Genomic DNA, 19,040 nt, shown 5'->3' with positions numbered 1-19,040 from the left:
TGTGAACTTGCCGAAACCGAGTATCAATTTCTACCACAACATAACGAGCATGAAATTGCAATGAATTTTCTTCTCTGCTCTGATAGTCACAATAAATACAAATAGTAATGTGTATCAAGTAAAATACTATTTCAAACAACAACAGCAACAACAACAACAACAACAACAAAAATAATTCTGTCTAAAACTACGCTATTTTGCACTGTCTCTCTCAGTAAAATCTGATAGGGCAACAAAACCTGATCCTTTGTCAGGCTGGAAACCTGCACATCTATCTCCTCTGTTCCCTACCAGAACCTTTGGCTCCAATCACAAACTACTGTAGCTTATTCAAAAGATGTAGATCGTTGGTCTGATTGGCTGAAGGATTATCCAAGCTTACGGAGTCATGATTTAAACAATGCCAATAGTGCTTGACAGTCCCGCCCCTCCTCCTTAAGAGCAGGCCTCCCGTGCAGTAGAAATAAGGCACAGACTCCCCATACTTATGTTCAATCTTAAAAGATTGAGCTTAGTATTGTGTAGCCAGACTACCTATCAGTGGGAGATATCAGGGAATTTTTGACGAGTACTGTATGTAGGCCCAGTATTGGCCCAATCCCCGATGCCAGTATTGCTATCGGGCTATCACTAATGGTAATATCGGTTCTACATACTGTACATTTTACATACAATTGCAATGCATATACACTTCTGTAGTTAATAAAAAAGCATGTATCTAGATAGCTGAAAAAAACATCAACTTGCCTTTATCAAGGATCTAGGGTCACATTATGACCATGGTTTATAGTAATTTAGGATTAATTCTGGCAGGACAGGCCATCAACACCCCCTATTAGTACCAGTTACTTCCTGTTAAATGATGTTGATGTGTGCATGGATCTTCATCATGACAGTCTCACGCATCCAGGCTTTGCTACTTCTCTGTGTCTGTGCGGACATGGAGTCTCTTGAAGGGCATTTGTTTTATTCACAGCCATCTGTGAACATGACAAATTGACAAAAGGTCAAGGCATATGCATGCACTTATACTGTAAAATATCAGCATAGGATACTATAGTGTATCAGCAACTATGTAGGCACTGCAATGTCTGAAAATTGTACTCTTATTCCAAATTAACATTCAATCTGTAGTACTCACATGTGTTTCCAGGTGTTTTGCCTTTCTTCTTAACTTGAGCATAAGTTGCATCGCTGGTTCCTCCACCTGGAATGCAGTGAGAGAAATCGTTGTTTTACTTGACTGACCAGTTTTATCGAAAACAGTCACATTTCCTCCCGCCCCTAGTGTCCCTATCCGCTATCACAACCTTGCAACTTTCTGATGAACAATCGTCTGCTGTTTACATCCGGAAGTCAGAGACGCGTAAGGAACAAGAAGAACCAGGCTTGCAATTTATATATTTATATATAGCCTATGTATAAATATACACGCTAAAGCTGTCGGGGAAGCTCTGCAGAGAAATATGCAAGCATAAAACGAGCCAAAACGAAAAACAAAACCGAAACCAGAGATGAAATCGCCAATCCTGCATTGTTCCTCTTTAAAGGGACATGCACATTTAAGTTTCTGGTGGTGAGCATGAAAAACTGTTTTGTCCTCTTAGGGGCTTTGCAGTTCTGGTGAGCATGAGGAAGGTTCTAGTGTGCACCAGCAACTTTTTGTTTTGCACATGCATGTCCCGTTAGTGACTTGTATGCATTGAATAAGGATATAATTGCAAATACATGGCTGGTTTAGAGGAGGAAAGAAGACAACCACATAATAATCCCCCCACCACCCAACACACACGCACGCACGCACGCACGCACGCACTCTTGAAAGCTTGAGGGGCATTACCTGATGAGGACTCAGGCTTGACAGAAGAGTAAACATGTCCATCTTCAGGAGGCATGGGTTTAGCTTGAAAAATAGAAAGAAGCAGCTGTGACCTACCTACTTGCAGACATCATGTATGCAGAATAGCTTTTACTGTATGTAAGAGCTTGAAGTACTATAGGGGATTTCAGGTCTAAATCAGTGAGCTAACTATACCTAGAATATATGCAAATCGCATGAACATTTTAACAGAAGAAGAGAAGTCAAGAATCAAACAAGAACAATATAGCACATAACCTGGTAAGCTAATTGTAACAAAGACGTACCTCATATACTCATTCTATACATTACAATAATGAATTTGATTAATTAACACTACCCAGTTTTACTGTAAACTGTTTCCTGAAATGACAAATGAGAAATGACTCACCTTTTTTTCCCAGTGGTTTCATCTGGATCTGTACGTTAGCATATGTGGCATCACTAGGGCCAGCTGAATCTACAGGTTGGAAAAGAAAACAAGCAAGACGCGTTACAATCACCTATAGTATGGTTGTCCTTATGGTCATAATGTAAAAAATTAACCTCCGAAACGCTCGACTTTGTGATATTGGCATGGATGAAAAAGTAATGTTATATTCTACCTCGTTTCATGGGTTTCTTTGGTGGCTTTGGTTTAACATTAACCTGTGCATAAGTCAAATGACTGGGTCCAGCTCCATCTTCATCTGAGGCAGAAGACATACCAGAGAGATAGCACAGAGACATTAGGTTTGTGTTCCCTTTATGCAATCAGTGAATAAATTTATCTAAGTAACATTCAAAGCAATATGATGCAGTGATATACAGTATATTGTATGACACATGAGACAAAACAAAACAAAAGCTGATTTCAGTAAATAAAATATTTCAGCAATGAAAATGTGAACAGCTGATGGAGACGGTGAACACAGCATCACACTACACTGGCTTTAACACTAAACTCAAACACAGTGCAAAATGTCTTACCTGGTTTATTTACTGGCTTCAGTAATGAGTACAAAGTGTCTGAATTATTTGTATCTGTATTGTCTAGCAGAAAAAAAAATACAAATATCACTCAGTGGATGTCTTCGGTATGCTGAAGTCAAAATATAAATTAAACTCTTGAAGAAACATACTTTTCACAAATAGGCTTTTTTTCTTTTTCTTCTCTGCATTATTGTCCTTCAGCTCAATATCAGCATAAACCACATCACCAGTTCCAGCCACAGCACCACCTAGTGGAAGATACAGAGCACAAAAATAAGCTTTGTGGAAGAAAATGTCAGGTGTAAATTCACCACTTGTGGAATCAGTTACCTGCTACTTGTGGTGAGATTGAACTGTGGCTGTTGCTCTGCTGCTGAACACTAGAGGGAGACAGAGACCAAATGAGGAAAACAGGAGCTCATTTCTGTACATCATTTCTGCTATGTAACTGTACGCACACACCGCCAGTGACTTGAGCTTCCAAGAAGCTCTGGACGCCCTGCCAAGGACGCCATGGGAAGCTTTGGATGCTTTGGCCGCTTTGACGTAGTAGCATTCTTTGTTCTTTGCTGGTCGTTTGGTCGCTGAACCGCGTCATAGCTCATTACCATAAAGTTGAGCCACTTTCAACTTTCTCAAGTCACTCAAGACGACCAAAACGCGACGCCGACGGATTTGCTGCTGCTGGCAGCTGAAAGAAGCCGGCCTTCATTGTAAATTAATGACTTCTGGAAACTTTGGAAGCTCAAGTTGGCGGCGGTGTGAACTTACAGTAATGCTAATGATGAGAACATTCATAAAGCACACATAAACAGTTTATGATGGGCTATGGAATTATCCTAAGGGGACAACAAATTAACTATAACTATAATTTGGATTTCACCCTGCAGCTCATGCTGAAAACATGCACATCTATCTCTCCTGCTTCCTGTCCACGTTTGCTAGGTTCAATCACCAACTAGCTTATCCAAAAGGCGCATCCGGATTGCTGGTCTGATTGGTTGTTGGACTATCCAAAAGTGTACAGAGTCATTTGAACTATGCCCATTGATCATACCCCTTGTGCAGTAGAAATAAAGCACGGACTCCCCAGAATAATGTTCTAAAAGATTGAACTTAGTATGGTGATAGTCAGACTATGAATATGTAACATTGTAAAGGCAAAACAACTTACAAGCTCATTGAACTTGAACCTAAATTGGGAAGCAGGGAGGTATTGAGAGAGATGATTATTATGGTACAACTGGAATTATTTCTTCTTTACTACATTAAACAGTCTGTTTGGGCTATATGAAATGAAGAAGTGGAGTTATTTCAATAAACTTACCTTTGGCTCTTTGGGAGCGATACAGCAGTACCAGTCCAATGACCAGAGCAAAGGCAACAAGCAGTCCTATCACCGCACCCACTGCTACCACCAACTTATTAGAAACATGAGCTGAAACGTTACGCACTGTGAAAAATAAACACACATGGATGTAATTGAAAACTTAATGCCAACTAAATACCCAATACATAACAATTAAACTTTCCAACCTCTAACTATGACCCGACTCTCTGGTGACTCTCCACTCTCTGGGTTGCTGCACTTATAGAGGCCTCCATGTGACTTTGAGACTGCAGGGATGGTCATCTCTCCTGTGGTGGAGGTCTGCAGGAGTGTCCCATTTTTATAGAAGTCAGCACTGATGTTAGATGGCTGGTAGCGATATCTACAGTACAGAGTCAGAGGATCTCCCTCAGTCATAGGATGGACAGGACTCTCCAGGATCACATCTCCATCTGTGGTAAGAAACATATTTCATTGGGGGTTTAAACAGTTCCTTAACTTCATGAACTGAGCTTGATGAGTGTCTGCTGAGCCACCACATGGGAGGAAAAACAATACCCATATCCAAAATAAATATCCAATTGAAGTAACAAAAGTAAACATTCCATGAACTCACCATGCACTGTGATGTTGACAGGATTACTCTGCTCTCCAGACTCAGACTGACACCAGTACACTCCACTGTCTGATGGAGATGCTGAGCTGATGCTGCAGATGGATCCTGTTTCTGATCTCCAGTCATTTGGACACTTTGATTCTCCTCCACTGCCTGTGCAGTTCCTCAGTCTCCATCCAGAGTTGCCCTGAACCCCACAGCTCAGGGAGAGAGGCTCATCTGTAAAGATCTGGGTCCAGTTTGAATGGATGATCACAGAAGCTGGAGGAGACACACCTGAGGGAGGCACAAAGCTAAATTAAAATGGGAAATTATAGATGTGTATATTGAATATTAATGATACAAAATACCACTTTGATATTGTAATGTATATTCCAAGTGTGAATATAATTAAATATAGAAAACCATGCATTAAAGGGATATTCCGCCATTTTTGGAAATCCGCTCATTTCCCACCTCCCCTCGAGCAAAACAATCGATATTTACCTTGTTCCCGTTCATCCAGCCATTCTTTGAGTCTGGCGATACAACTTTTAGCTTCAGCCTAGCATAGATCATTGAATCGGATTAGACCATTAGCTTCTCGACCTGCTAGCTTCATGTTTAAAAGTGACTAAGATTTCTGGCAATTTTCCCATTTAAAACGTGTCTCCTCTCAAGTTAGTAAGTTTACCAGAGTAAGTAAAATTACCAGAAATCTTAGTCACTTTTAAACATGAAGCTAGCAGGCGAGAAGCTAATGGTCTAATCCGATTCAATGATCTGTGCTAGGCTGAAGCTAAAAGTTGTATCGCCAGACTCACAGAATATCCCTTTAACATTACATTAGCAAACTAAAAACAACATACATACTCACAACAACTTTATATTCTAATGAAACAAACTAACCTCTAAATCTGATTTCAGCTGCATCACTATATTGAGTGTAGTAGACTGGGTCTCCTCTCCCAGCTCTGCACCAGTACTGTCCTCCATCAGAAACTTTAACAGAGCTGATGCTGTAGGAGTCTCCATCAGTCTGTGTCACATGATCAGAGGTCTGTGTGTCTCTGTACCAGTAGAACACCAAACCAGAGGAAACACCCAACTCACATCTCAGAGTCACCGAGTCACCAGTGAGGAGCTGGTGGCATGGACTTAATGTGAGTTTGGGCTTTGATGCTGATGAGGATGAAACAGGTCATGTTCAGCTAATGTAACATCTCAACATAGAGAAATATTCAAACATCATCTCAGGTCACTCACTCACTAGCAAAAGCAAATATATCATGTTCAATATCAGAACAGGTCCAATTCATTTTCCCACCAAAAGGGGAAAGGCATGAAAAATACATATCGACCTACTGTAAATAACATTAAAGATGAATACAGGACAGATCACAGGAGGAGATAATACCGGATCACTACACAAGGTGAAGTGATCCTGTACAAAGAGAAAAGTGTACATGTGTGCACGTGCACACACACGCACGCACACACGCACCACGCACGCACGCCATAGCTACCTTTAACATCAATACTTAATTGCGTGCTTAATTGTGTCGTGGTTGGTCTGTCTGTCCTCTCCCCCTGGCACCAGTACTGGCCCTTATGAGACTCAGCAGCTGCAGTGATGGTGTATGTGTTGGTGTCCCCCTGAGAAAGTAGATTATTGTCCCAGTCTTTATACCACTTGTACTTCCAGACACCCTCAGGCTCAATCTCACACTTCAGAGTGACTTCCTCTCCAGTGAACACAGGAGTCTCTGGCTGCACACTCAGTGTAGGTGTAGGCAGGTCTGTGGAGATACACACAACACTGATCAACAGCACAGATATCACAAGATAAAGGGGAGTTTTATTTGACCTTGTGCTCAATTTGTCAGCAACTTTTCAGCAGGTTGTATTTACCTGTGACATTGATAGAGAAAGAAGCACTGCTCTGAGAATTCCTCGGCCGAACGCTTCTTCTCCCTTTGCATGTGTACTGGCCAGCATCATTAAGAAGAGAGATGGTGTTGGTCTTCCTGTTCTGGTAGGATATCTGGTTGTCTTTGTACCATTCATACTGATCCCGGTCTGTGTACTCTGCTATATCACACCTCAGAGTGACTTTATCTCCGGAATAGAAGGGAGGCTGAGGAGACACTACAGTCACTGTAGCTATAGGGAGATCTGAGGAGGCAAATGACATGGAGCTGAAGACACAGGCCCAGATTTGAACATGATAGAAATATGAAGTGCATGTCTCCAAGTGTGAATGTTGCTTTGACCACTATCTGTTGTACAGACTGTTTTGAAACATGGTGTATATGAGTAAAAAAGTGAAATTAAAGAGGACATAGAATGGATTAATTGAGTATTGCACTGTGTTCTCTGATGTTAAAATAGTATATGTTCAACTTATTAAAACCGTATATTTAGGCTGGGTATTGAAATGGTCTGTTTGACTAAATGGCGCCCTCTTTGGCAACCCCAATTGAACTTCAATGGCTTTGCAATGTCTGACATCCCAAGCAGGCTCTTTTCTAATTTGTCCATTTTTTTGTGTCTTTTTCTAAGTTCAAGATTTTCATATGAAGGAGGGCACAACCATGCCTCATGTTCATGATAACTCTTTGTTTATGCACAACCTCTCATAATTCATGAAAACCAAGAAAATCCAAGAAAAAGATGATTTCCATTCTATGTCACCTGAACGTACATTACATACAAAATCACACAGATATATTTACACATGTATAGAAATACACACAAAATATGTACTCACCTTCAACTTCAACATATGTTGTGTCACTCATTTGTGATGAATGATCGTTCAGCTTTATCTGACATCGGTAATGCTTATCATGAGACTCAGCTGTGATGGTGTGTGTGTACTTGTCAGACTCATACCATTTCTCATCAGACCCGCCTATATTCCACACATACTTCCAGCTCCTGCCAGACTCTACTTCACACTTCAGAGTGACTGTCTCTCCATCATACAGAGGACTCTGAGGCTCTACAGTTAGTTTAGGTTTGGGCAGAGCTGTGAAAATAAACCAAACACGAACAGTGTTGGGCAAGTTACTTGAAAAATAGAATGTATTATATTTGACTTATACTGTCATTTCAAAGTAATGTGTTACATTATAATATCTGAATTGTAAGACATTACAATACTACTGCATTCGTTTTAAGCTTCTTTCACCAAAATAACTGGAAATATGGATGTGGCATTCTAAAAGTAACTTATTACACTCAATGCAGCTACCTTTAACATCAATACTTAATTGCGTGCTTAATTGTGTCGTGGTTGGTCTGTCTGTCCTCTCCCCCTGGCACCAGTACTGGCCCTTATGAGACTCAGCAGCTGCAGTGATGGTGTATGTGTTGGTGTCCCCCTGAGAAAGTAGATTTCTGTCCCAGTCTTTATACCACTTGTACTTCCAGACATCCTCAGGCAGAATCTCACACCTCAGAGTGACTTTCTCTCCAGTGAACACAGAAGTCTCTGGCTGCACACTCAGTGTAGGTGTAGGCAGGGCTATGGAGATACACACAACAAAAAACGTGCGTACGGACATTACAGTCTCTGAATTGCAAGGCATTGCAGTACTACTGCATTATTTGTAAGCTCCTTTCACCAAAATATCTGTAAATGTGGATTTGCCATTTTAAATGTAACTTATTATGCTTAATGCAGCTCACTACACACAAACAATAGCTACCTTTACCATCAAGACTTATTCTCGTGCTTGGTTGTGATGATGTGGGTCTGTCTGTCCTCTCCCCCTGACACCAGTACTGGCCCTTATGAGAATCAGCAGCTGCAGTGATGGTGTATGTGTTGGTGTCCCCCTGAGAAAGTAGGTTATTGGCCCTGCCTTTATACCACTTGTACTTCCAGCCACTCTCAGACTGTATCTCACACTTCAGAGTGACTTCCTCTCCAACATACACAGGACTCTCTGGTCTCTCTATGCTCAGTGTAGCAGTGGGCAGTGCTATGGAGGTAAAGAGAGAAACAAATGATTAAACACACTTCAGAGTGACTTCCTCAGTGAACACAGGAGTCTCTGGCTGCACACAGTGTAGGTGTAGGCAGGGCTGTGGAGATACACACAACACTGATAAAATGCACAGTCATCACATGATATACTGTGGGGAAATGATAATTAACCTAATACTATAAGTCCAAAAAGTAAATTAAGACATTACATACAAAATCACAGAGAGATATTTACACATGTATAGACATACACACAAAATATGCACTCACCTTTAACTTGAACATATGTTGCGTCACTCATCTGTGATGATAGACCATTCAGCTTTACCTGACATCGGTACTTTTCATAAGACTCAGCTGTGATAGTGCGTGTGTTCTTGGAAGATTCATACCATTCCTCATCAAACCAGCCTGTATACCACACATACTTCCAGCTCCTGCCAGACTTTACTTCACACTTCAGAGTGACTGTCTCTCCAACATACAGAGGACGCTTAGGCGCTACAGTTAGTTTAGGTTTTGGCAGAGCTGTGAGAATAAGCAAAACACAGTGTTGGGCAAGTTACTTCGAAAATGTAATGTATTTCAAATGTCTTATTACTGTCATTTCAAAGTAATATGATACATTATAATATCTGAATTGTAAGGCACTACAATACTACGGAATTAGTTTTAAGTTCCTTTCACCAAAATAACTGGAAATATGGACTTGGCATTCAAAATGTAGCTTATTACACACAATACAGCTCATACACACAAACAATAATTACCTTTAACATCAATAGCTATGTAGTTGCTTGGTTGTGATGTTGTGGGTCTGTCTGTCCTCTCCCCCTGACACCAGTACTGGCCCTTGTGAGACTCAGCAGCAGCTGCAGTGATGGTGTATGTGCTGGTGTCCTGCTGAGGAAGTAGGTAATTGGTCCTGCCTTTATACCACTTATACTTCCAGAGACTCTCAGACTGTATCTCACACTTCAGAGTGACTTCCTCTCCAACATACACAGGACTCTCTGGCTCTATGCTCAGTGTAGCAGTGGGCAGGGCTATGGAGGTAAAGAGAGAAACAAATGAATCAATACACCTCAGAGTTACTTCCTCTGCAGTGAACAGGAGTCTCTGGCTGCACACTCAGTGTAGGTGTAGGCAGGGCTGTGGAGATACACACAACACTGAATAACTGCACAGGCATCATATGATATACTGTAAGGCAGTGATAATGAACCTGGTAATATAAGTCCACTAAGAAAATTAAGACATTACATTTGAAACCACACAGATATTTACACATGTATAGACATACACAAAAAATATGCACTCACCTTTAACTTGAACATATGTTGCGTCACTCATCTGTGATGATAGACCATTCAGCTTTACCTGACATCGGTACTTTTCATAAGACTCAGCTGTGATAGTGCGAGTGTTCTTGGAAGATTCATACCATTCCTCATCAGACCAGCCTGTATACCACACATACTTCCAGCTCCTGCCAGACTGTACTTCACACTTCAGAGTGACTGTCTCTCCAACATACAGAGGACTCTGAGGCACTACAGTTAGTTTAGGTTTGGGCAGATCTGTGAGAATAAACAAAACACAGTGTTGGGCAAGTTACTTAAAACTAATCTGAATTGTTAGGCATTACAATACTACGGCATATTATAATGTATCATATTTGATAATAATAAGTAATACATAATATATTACATTTTTTAAGTTCCTTTCACCTAAATAACTGGAAATATGGACTTGGCATTCTGAATGTAGCTTATTACACTGAATGCAGCTCATTACACACAAACAATAATTACCTTTAACATCAAGACTTATTCTCGTGCTTGGTTGTGATGATGTGGGTCTGTCTCTCCTCTCCCCCTGACACCAGTACTGGCCCTTATGAGAATCAGCAGCTGCAGTGATGGTGTATGTGTTGGTGTCCTGCTGAGGAAGTACATCTTTGTCCTCATCTTTATACCACTTGTACTTCCAGACACCCTCAGGCTCAATCTCACACGTCAGAGTGACTTTCTCTCCAGTGAACACAGTCTCTGGTTGCACACTCAGTGTAGGTGTAGGCAGGGCTGTGGAGATACACACAACACTGATTAACTGCACAGCCATCATATGATATACTGTAGGGCAATGATAATTAAAGAGTCACTTCACCCCATAACTCCACCCACTTCACATTTCTGAAAACGGCTTTCAAAATGGGCGAGACGTTCTGAAATTTGGAGAGAGAGTGCATCACTGCTGCAACCAATCAACCATGGTGATTTCGTGTCAATCTGGGAATGAGTGCTGCAGACATGGCTTATCACAGGTAGGCTAATCAGGGCAGCAGGTGTTGGGGCGTTTCAGTCCTAATTTGTAACGACCCGGTGACGTAGTGTCGGACTAGAAGTACAGGACAACGTCAGCATTCCAATAGTATTTTGGACCAACATGCCATGGCATGTTTTCAAACGGTAGTATGCGCGAGAGAGCAATATCTCCAATACAAAATCAGACGAAATGTTACTTTTGTCGAGAAACACTATTTTTGTCAATATTAACCCTGGTAATAGTACAGTTCACCACTTATGAGTATTTTCAATCAATCAACAGCTCAAAAAACCTATTTTAGGGTGCAGTGACCCTTTAACCTGATAATATAGTCCAAAAGGTACATTAAGACATTACTGTACACACATAATCACACAGAGATATTTACACATGTATAGAAATATGAACAACACATATTCACCTTTAACTTCAACATAAGTCATGTCACTCATCTGTGATGATAGATCGTTCAGCTTTATCTGACACCAGTAATGCATATAATGAGACTCAGCTGTGATGTACTGGTGTGTGTTCTTGTCAGACTCAAGCCATTTGTTATCCGACCTGCCTATATACCACACATACTTCAAGCTCCAGTCAGACTGTACTTCACACTTCAGAGTGACTGTCTCTCCAACATACAGAGGACTCTGAGGCTCTACAGTTAGTTTAGGTTTGGGCAGATCTGTGAGAATAAACGTATGAAAAAAACATAATATATTATGCATCACTAATTATTGTCATTTTAAAGTAATTTGTTACATTAAAATGCTATGGTCTCTGAATTGTTACTTTTAAGCTCCTTTTAAGCTCCAAAATATGTGTAAATATGGATTTGGCATTCTAAATGTAACTTATTACACTCAGTGCTGCTCACTAAACACATTAAACCATTATACACATTAAAATGGGAATGGAAATAATAGCCATGTAATCATTGACTGTAATAATACAAAATACTGTACACATTTGACATTGTTATGTACACTTTACTCCAAGTATGAATATAATTAAATATAGTAAATCATGAATTTACAATAAACTATAAAACACACATTCTCACAATAACTTTACATTCCAATGAAACAAAACCAACCTATAAACTTTATCTCAGCTGTATCACTATACTGAGTGTAGTAGACTGGGTCTCCTCTCCCAGCTCTGCACCAGTACTGTCCTCCATCAGAGACTTGAACAGAGCTGATGCTGTAGGAGTCTCCATCAGTCTGGGCCACAAGATCAGAGGTCTGTGTGACTCTGTACCAGTAGAACACCAAACCAGAGGAAACATTCACCTTACATCTCAGAGTCACTGAGTCTCCTGTCAGGAGCTGGTGGTCTGGACTTAATGTGAGTTTGGGCTTTGATGCTGAAAAGGAAGAAACTATCACTGTTATCTGTACTTCAACACAATGAGAAACAACACTCACAGACATGCACAGACACACAGACACTCTCTCTCTAGCTACCTTTGACGTCAAGAGTTATTCTCCTGCTTGGTTGTGATGATGTGGGTCTGTCCGTCTTCTCCCCCTGACACCAGTACTGGCCCTTATGGGACTCAGCAGTTCCTCTGATGATGAAGGTGTTTCCCTCAGACACTGGGGTTGTGCTGGAGGACTCCTTATACCACTTATATGTCCAGCCACTGAGAGACTCTATCACACAGTTTAGAGTGACTGTCTCTCCAGTGAACACAGGACTCTGGGGCTCTACAGTCAGTGTAGCCAAAGGCAGCGCTGCAGAGGAACACATGTAGAATGAGGAGCAGAGGATGAATGTGAACTGTATAGATGAAGCATACACCAGACACTGATAGCATGCCGTCATAGTCCAGTATAATTCTCAATTTTCCATATGTCCTGCCAGTTGAACTCGCACACACACACGCACACACACACACACACACACACACACTAGCTACCTTTGACATCAAGAGTTATTTTGCTGCTTGGTTGTGATGCTGTGGGTCTGTCTGTCCTCTCCCCCTGACACCAGTACTGGCGCTTAAGAGACTCAGCAGCTGCAGTGATGGTGTATGTGCTGGTGTTCCTCTGAGAAAGTACATCTCTGTCCCAGTCTTTATACCACTTATACGTCCAGTCACTCTCAGGCTCAATCTCACACCTCAGAGTGACTTCCTCTCCAACATATACAGGACTCTCTGGCTCTATGGTCACTGTAGCAGTGGGCAGGGCTATGGGAGGTAAAGAGAGAAACAAATGAACAACACTTCAGAGTGACTTCCTCTCCAGTGAACACAGGAGTCTCTGGCTGCACACTCAGTGTACAGTAGGTGTAGGCAGGGCTATGGAGATGCACAACACTGATCAACAGCACAAAGCTTGGGCAAAACTGGGAGAATAAAACATGAATAAACAAAATGTGAATAAACAGCCAAATCACTCCAGATAGACATGGGAACTGGCATGGAAATTCAGCTGTATCTGTGACATACTCTCCCATGTAGAACTGTGTTTGTTCAGGATCGAGCACCAGAATAGCTTTGGGAGTCTCTTTTTAAATCACACAGACATGATAGGGAACAGGGAGGGAGGTGTGAGGAAAACAGACAGAAACTGAAAGCAACAATGTATAGCCCCTACTAATTGCTGGTGAAAACTGAATGAGTCCGTGATGTGGGAATAAGTAAAATAATATCTGTGATATTGCAACATATTGAAAAGAAAATTATAACATTCACCTTTACCTTCCTCTGCTGCATATTCAGAGCAGGAACACAAGATCAGCACTAGAACACAAAGATACACATCAAAGTTAATCACAAAGATTTGTTATCTGAGATTTGCTCTCAGGTAGGAACAGGATTTTATGCTATAGGAGTCATTCCGTGTGAAATCAGACAAAATCAGACATTGGAGGCCATGTTTGGACATTCATATCTTAAATATTGCTATTCCTATAGCCTGGCCAGTAAGATTCAACCATTAAAGTTTGCACCACAGTCTCATTGGCTTTATGAAAGTACTTACCATAAGTCAAGTATCGGTATCGGCTTAAAGGAATAGTTCTGAATTTTGGACATAGGACCTCATTTCCAACTTAGTCGGGGTGATATAGGTCAGTGGAGACCATTTTCAGTGAATCTCTGCCCTTCCTTAAGTTGCAGCGTTCAATCTGTTGCTAATCTGGTGCCGAAATAACGCAAGTCAACGGTAACATCCAGCCTGCCACTGAAAACAGTCTTAATCCACTCCACAGAACACCCGAAACAAATCAATTATAACGTCAGACTATCGATGCACATGTCTGTGTTGACAGAACAATGTTAGATATAAAACTAACCTTGCATCGCATAGCATTGCAATAGCCTAATTTGTTCCCTGTATGGCAGTAGCGGATTGATATTGAGAAACTAGTCCCTCAAAATGTAATAAATCATTGAGTTACAAGGTTAGTTTTATTTCTAAAATTATTCTATCAACACGGACATGTACATCGATAGTCTGACATTTTAATTTACTTGTCTCGGATGTGCTGTGGAGTGAGTAAGACTGTTTTGGATGTTACCGTTATGCGTTAGCTTAGAACCAGCGTTAGCAAAGGGGAATGCTGAAACTTAAGGAAGGGGTCCAACGCGATAAAAACTGTCTCCGACGACCTATATCACCTCGGCAAAGTTGGAAATGAGGTCCTATGTCTAAAATTCCGAACTATTCCTTTAATCCAAGTCGCCACTCATTTTATATATCGTCTTCAGAATGCTTAATCAACATGGATGCGCGAGGACACGTGCGCCCAACAGCAAACTTGTGCATGAGTTGTTATCTACCAATCAGCATGTAAAAACTGGTGCACAAAATCAAGTATATGGTGAGATAAAATAAAACTTGGTGCATTTCTAAGCAGGTAAGAGGGATAACTATGTTGCGTGGCGGAATAACACTTGGGAGCACTTAGACTCGGCGCAGTAATATCATCACTCTTACACTTTCAGTTTCACTTCGGAGTGAGGATATTACTGCGCCGGGTCTAAGTGCTCCTCCTAGGAGAGAGCACTCCTCTTGTGCAGTAGAAATGAACCGCAAACTCCCCATATGTTCAATCTTAAAAGATTGAGCTTAGTATGGTGATAGCCAGACTAGGGTGTTCCCACCATCTGGGCCAGATCTGCATCAGCTCTTCTTTATGCCTCTCATCCTCATTCTCTGCTGTTTTAAAGTGAGGTCACACAATATGCTGAAGCATCATGTCATCAACTTGGGTTTACACTTAGAAAAGCTCTCATGCTTGCCACATCTCTTCACTGCACACATGCAACACTACACCATGTTGTGCAAACTCCGTTATATATTCATCCATGGCACATTCTCCTCTGACAGAGAAGTGGTATGCTGAGTTGATACAAATAATCATCGTGGGCTAATACTTTTTGGGTGATTCTCACACATGGCAGGTCTTTTCTCACACATGGCAGGTCTTTTCTCACACAATCCAGTTTTCTTGTAGGCCTACATGCTGTACATATCCAAATATGGTAGCAAATGGTGCTAAGGCTGGCTGCAGACTGCGGTGAGGTGTGAGCGTGGCGTGTCTGTTGCGTGTCAGCTGTGTGGTGTTTTCTATCTTTATTCAAACCAGAAACGTGTCTTAACACGACACTGCTACAGTCCCTCTGCCTATTAAAGGGAAACTATGCAGGTTTGGCGATTTCATCTCCAGCTTCACGTTCCCTTTTCGTTTTCGCTCGTTTTAAGCTTGCAGATTTCTCTGCAGAGCTTCCCCTACAGCTTTAGCGTGTATATTTTACTACACTGGGACTTTCTGTATGTTAGTGCTACTGTCCTGGTGGTACAAACTGGCATGTGTGGTGTTTCCGCTCAGAGGCGCTAGGGAGAGGCCAGCCAGCAGTCATTCAACCCGAAATATATCAAATAACCATTCCAATGACCGAAGCTGATTAGTTGTAAGGCAAATTAAACTAAAAAAAAAACGTGCATAGTTTTGAAACAAACATCTCTTCACTGAAAACGCTTCCCACACATTAATAACATGCACACATTTGCAGCATGGCTCTAAGATGTGTGTCACGCAGGCAGTGTTCAACCTCTAACCTATTAACAAGAGAGCCGAAAACAAAAATACACTCACGCCACGCTGGCAGCTTACAGCTGGCCTTAGCTGGGATGAGAACTGACAATGGCAGAATTGTCCAACCACATTCTACATCTGTAAGTAAGGGATAACAGTCTCTTGACACTAAGTAATATTTCTTAGAAAGTACTGAAAAGCTAAACACCTTGTGTTTATATGATTATTATAGTGCACATTACAACACATTATCTGTCTGGCATCTATGGTTGGATGGAAAAAAATGGGTCACACTCAAAACATATCAGAAAGCGTCTGTTAATAAACATAACAAATAGCAGGTGAAGGAGTGACGAGGCTAATGAACAGAATCAAGTGAGGGGTGGGGACAGAGACACAATTAACTGAAACACATGGCTATACAGTATAAACAAAACAGAACATGGTATAAATGTCCACAACGACCTTGGAAAGTGACTATCACCCATAGCCAAGAAAACCGATTTTTTATTTGATGCCTTCAATAGTATAGTTTAAAGGTAAACTATGCAATGTTTTTGAGTTAATCAATTCATTCCATACTGTTATATATGATTAAATGAGTCATTACCAGTCGAACGGTGGTTTTGTTGGCCACCCTAGTGGTCTGTAGCGGTAGAACCACGCTTGCAATTTCAGGAGCCCTCGGGCACGCAGCCATGCTCTACTCCAGGAAGTGTCATGTAAAGTCTCATGAAAAGGCACGGCAGACTGACTGATTGAGGAGTTTTGTAAAATATACACGCTAAAGCTGTAGGAGAAGCTCTGCAGAGAAATATGCAAGCATAAAACGAGCACAAAAAAAACAAAAAGTGAAAGCGAAACCGGCGATGAAATCGCCAATACATAGTTTTCCTTTAAGTGAAGGTACCACCTCAATATTTTGTGCTTGTGCTGATTAAAACACATTCTTTACTATGTTTGTCTATGGTAGACTTTGCTATACATGGGGAAAAATACACTAAAAAACTAAAACTAAACAACATTGGCAGCAGGGAATTGAACCTACAACAGTGTGATCACTGCAGGCAGTTCGCCCAGCTCCTTAACCCCTACATCACCATCACACCTCACCAGGAAGCCATAATTAAGAATTAGCACAACAACACTACAATGCATCAATAGCCCAAGTGCCTCTTTCTATTGACACCTTGTTCTCTTGCACCCTCACAAACACACACACACACACACAGACAGAGAGAGAGAGAGAGAGAGAGAGAGAGAGAGAGAGAGAGAGAGAGAGAGAGAGAGAGAGAGAGAGAGAGAGAGAGAGCTGTACTAGAAAGTAGCATCGCATATGAAACCCAATTGCATGTAGTCAAAGTGCTTATTGATGTCTAAATTTTTCAATTCTACATGAAGCAGTGGCATCAATACCAAAATGTATTGTGATTCAAATATTCTGTATTTCCTTGACAGCATTTCCAGTCACTGTAGCCACGCTTGCAGCCCTAATTTAAATGGTCGGTAAAATTCAAAGTTGTCAGGCATAAACTGTATCGATGTGTTATGTGTGAGGACTGAGCTGATTCAACAATGTTTGTTCTTTCCCATGGTGTTAGCAAACCCATTTCCCTTGCTATTAAGATGGCTTTAGTTAGACATAGGACTGACTGAAACTTAGGAAAAGACAAGGCCCTTAGTGTTTTATAATATAGCAACCTGCCTTTGCACATTCACAGCCACAGCCACATTCAGTAACAGTGTTTCTATCAGACATACATGAAATAAATCATAACTCTTTCAGACATGTGACTTGTGGTTGAAACCCTTCTTCCTGACATTGTATCAGAATTCTAAAATTAGCATTGGACAATAATCATGCATATCAATTCACTTAACCTTTAGATTGAAATAATATAAAAGGGCAATATTTCAATGACGGAAAGAAACCATCACAATTTACAGTAGGCCTAATTAATTCTTGCACTTGCATACTTTCTTTACATCACTCAACAACATGGACAGACAACAGAACATGTGTGCATGAGCAGATCCACAGTTGTCTACGCTCAATGGCAAGAATGGAAGATGGTGACATTTGGAGAAAAGATTCTAATGTGTTCTTAGTCTATCCACATACACACTTACAGTATATACTGTATATAAAGGTATAGGGATAGAAATTCACACGCTCAATGCCTGAAAGATGGTGACATTTGGAGAAAAGATTCTGTTATGTTCTGAGTCTATCCACATACACATAAAGGTATAGGGATAGAAATTCCCAGATCAACCCACACATACACACACAGTCACACAAACACACATGATTAACTTACCTAGCAGAAGACAGAGCTCCATGCTGTGTGCCATAGGTTACTGAGAGACTGATAGGTTGAAGTGTGATGAGAGAGACAAAGACTTGCAAAACTCAAACCACCTCCTCCCCCAGAGAATAAGGGAGGAGAGCTGCGGTGAAGAAAGCGAAAGAGAGAACTGGCTGGTGAGCATCAAAGAGAGAGAGAGAGAGAGAGAGAGAGAGAGAGAAAGAAAGAGAGAGAGAGAGAGAGAGAGAGAGAGAGAGAGAGATTTTGATTTTATGAAAACTTTATTTGAGACCAACTTAGGACATAAGTACAACAAACACAACCCCAAAAAACAAAAACAAAAAATTAAGTGACATTATTCACAAAGGGGTTACAAAAAAGAAAGACACCATAGGCCAACAATAGGCACGAGTAAGGTTTCGAATCAGAAACAAGAATGGAATCATTGGAAGCACACTGTCCATCACAGGTCAAGCAGGAGGCCCACACAACAACATATCAGCAGTTCCAATAGCATTGCAGACGACACAGATAGAAAACAAAACAAAAAGAAAACGTCTCCTTGAAACGTTTCAGCATTGCAAAAAACGGCCATAAACAAA

At 41.0% G+C, this 19,040-nt stretch overlaps 2 protein-coding genes across 2 annotated transcripts; both read right to left on the bottom strand.

Annotated features, from left to right (window-relative positions):
* Positions 1 to 425: 425 nt before the first annotated feature.
* Positions 426 to 6,811, bottom strand: LOC134059546 (leukocyte immunoglobulin-like receptor subfamily A member 2; the record flags this gene model as incomplete). Its single annotated transcript, XM_062515990.1, has 15 exons — positions 426 to 980; positions 1,142 to 1,207; positions 1,841 to 1,903; positions 2,250 to 2,318; positions 2,464 to 2,547; positions 2,828 to 2,890; positions 2,980 to 3,078; positions 3,161 to 3,210; positions 4,005 to 4,023; positions 4,158 to 4,283; positions 4,367 to 4,612; positions 4,777 to 5,052; positions 5,665 to 5,937; positions 6,282 to 6,554; positions 6,667 to 6,811. Coding segments are annotated over 15 exons (1,866 nt in total), but the record flags the coding sequence as incomplete, so codon positions are not given.
* An 832-nt stretch (positions 6,812 to 7,643) lies between these two features.
* LOC134059545 (leukocyte immunoglobulin-like receptor subfamily A member 2) lies at positions 7,644 to 8,324 on the bottom strand (the record flags this gene model as incomplete). The annotated part of the gene is made up of 2 exons (XM_062515989.1): positions 8,012 to 8,324; positions 7,644 to 7,786 (listed from the first exon to the last, which is right to left on the bottom strand). Coding segments are annotated over exons 1-2 (456 nt in total), but the record flags the coding sequence as incomplete, so codon positions are not given.
* Positions 8,325 to 19,040: the final 10,716 nt, after the last annotated feature.

This window comes from Sardina pilchardus, chromosome 16 (assembly GCF_963854185.1).
Source record: "Sardina pilchardus chromosome 16, fSarPil1.1, whole genome shotgun sequence".
Classification (NCBI taxonomy): Eukaryota; Metazoa; Chordata; class Actinopteri; order Clupeiformes; family Clupeidae; genus Sardina; species Sardina pilchardus.
The sequence above is the reverse complement of the archived record's forward strand: the minus strand, read 5'-3'. Positions and strand labels throughout refer to the sequence as shown.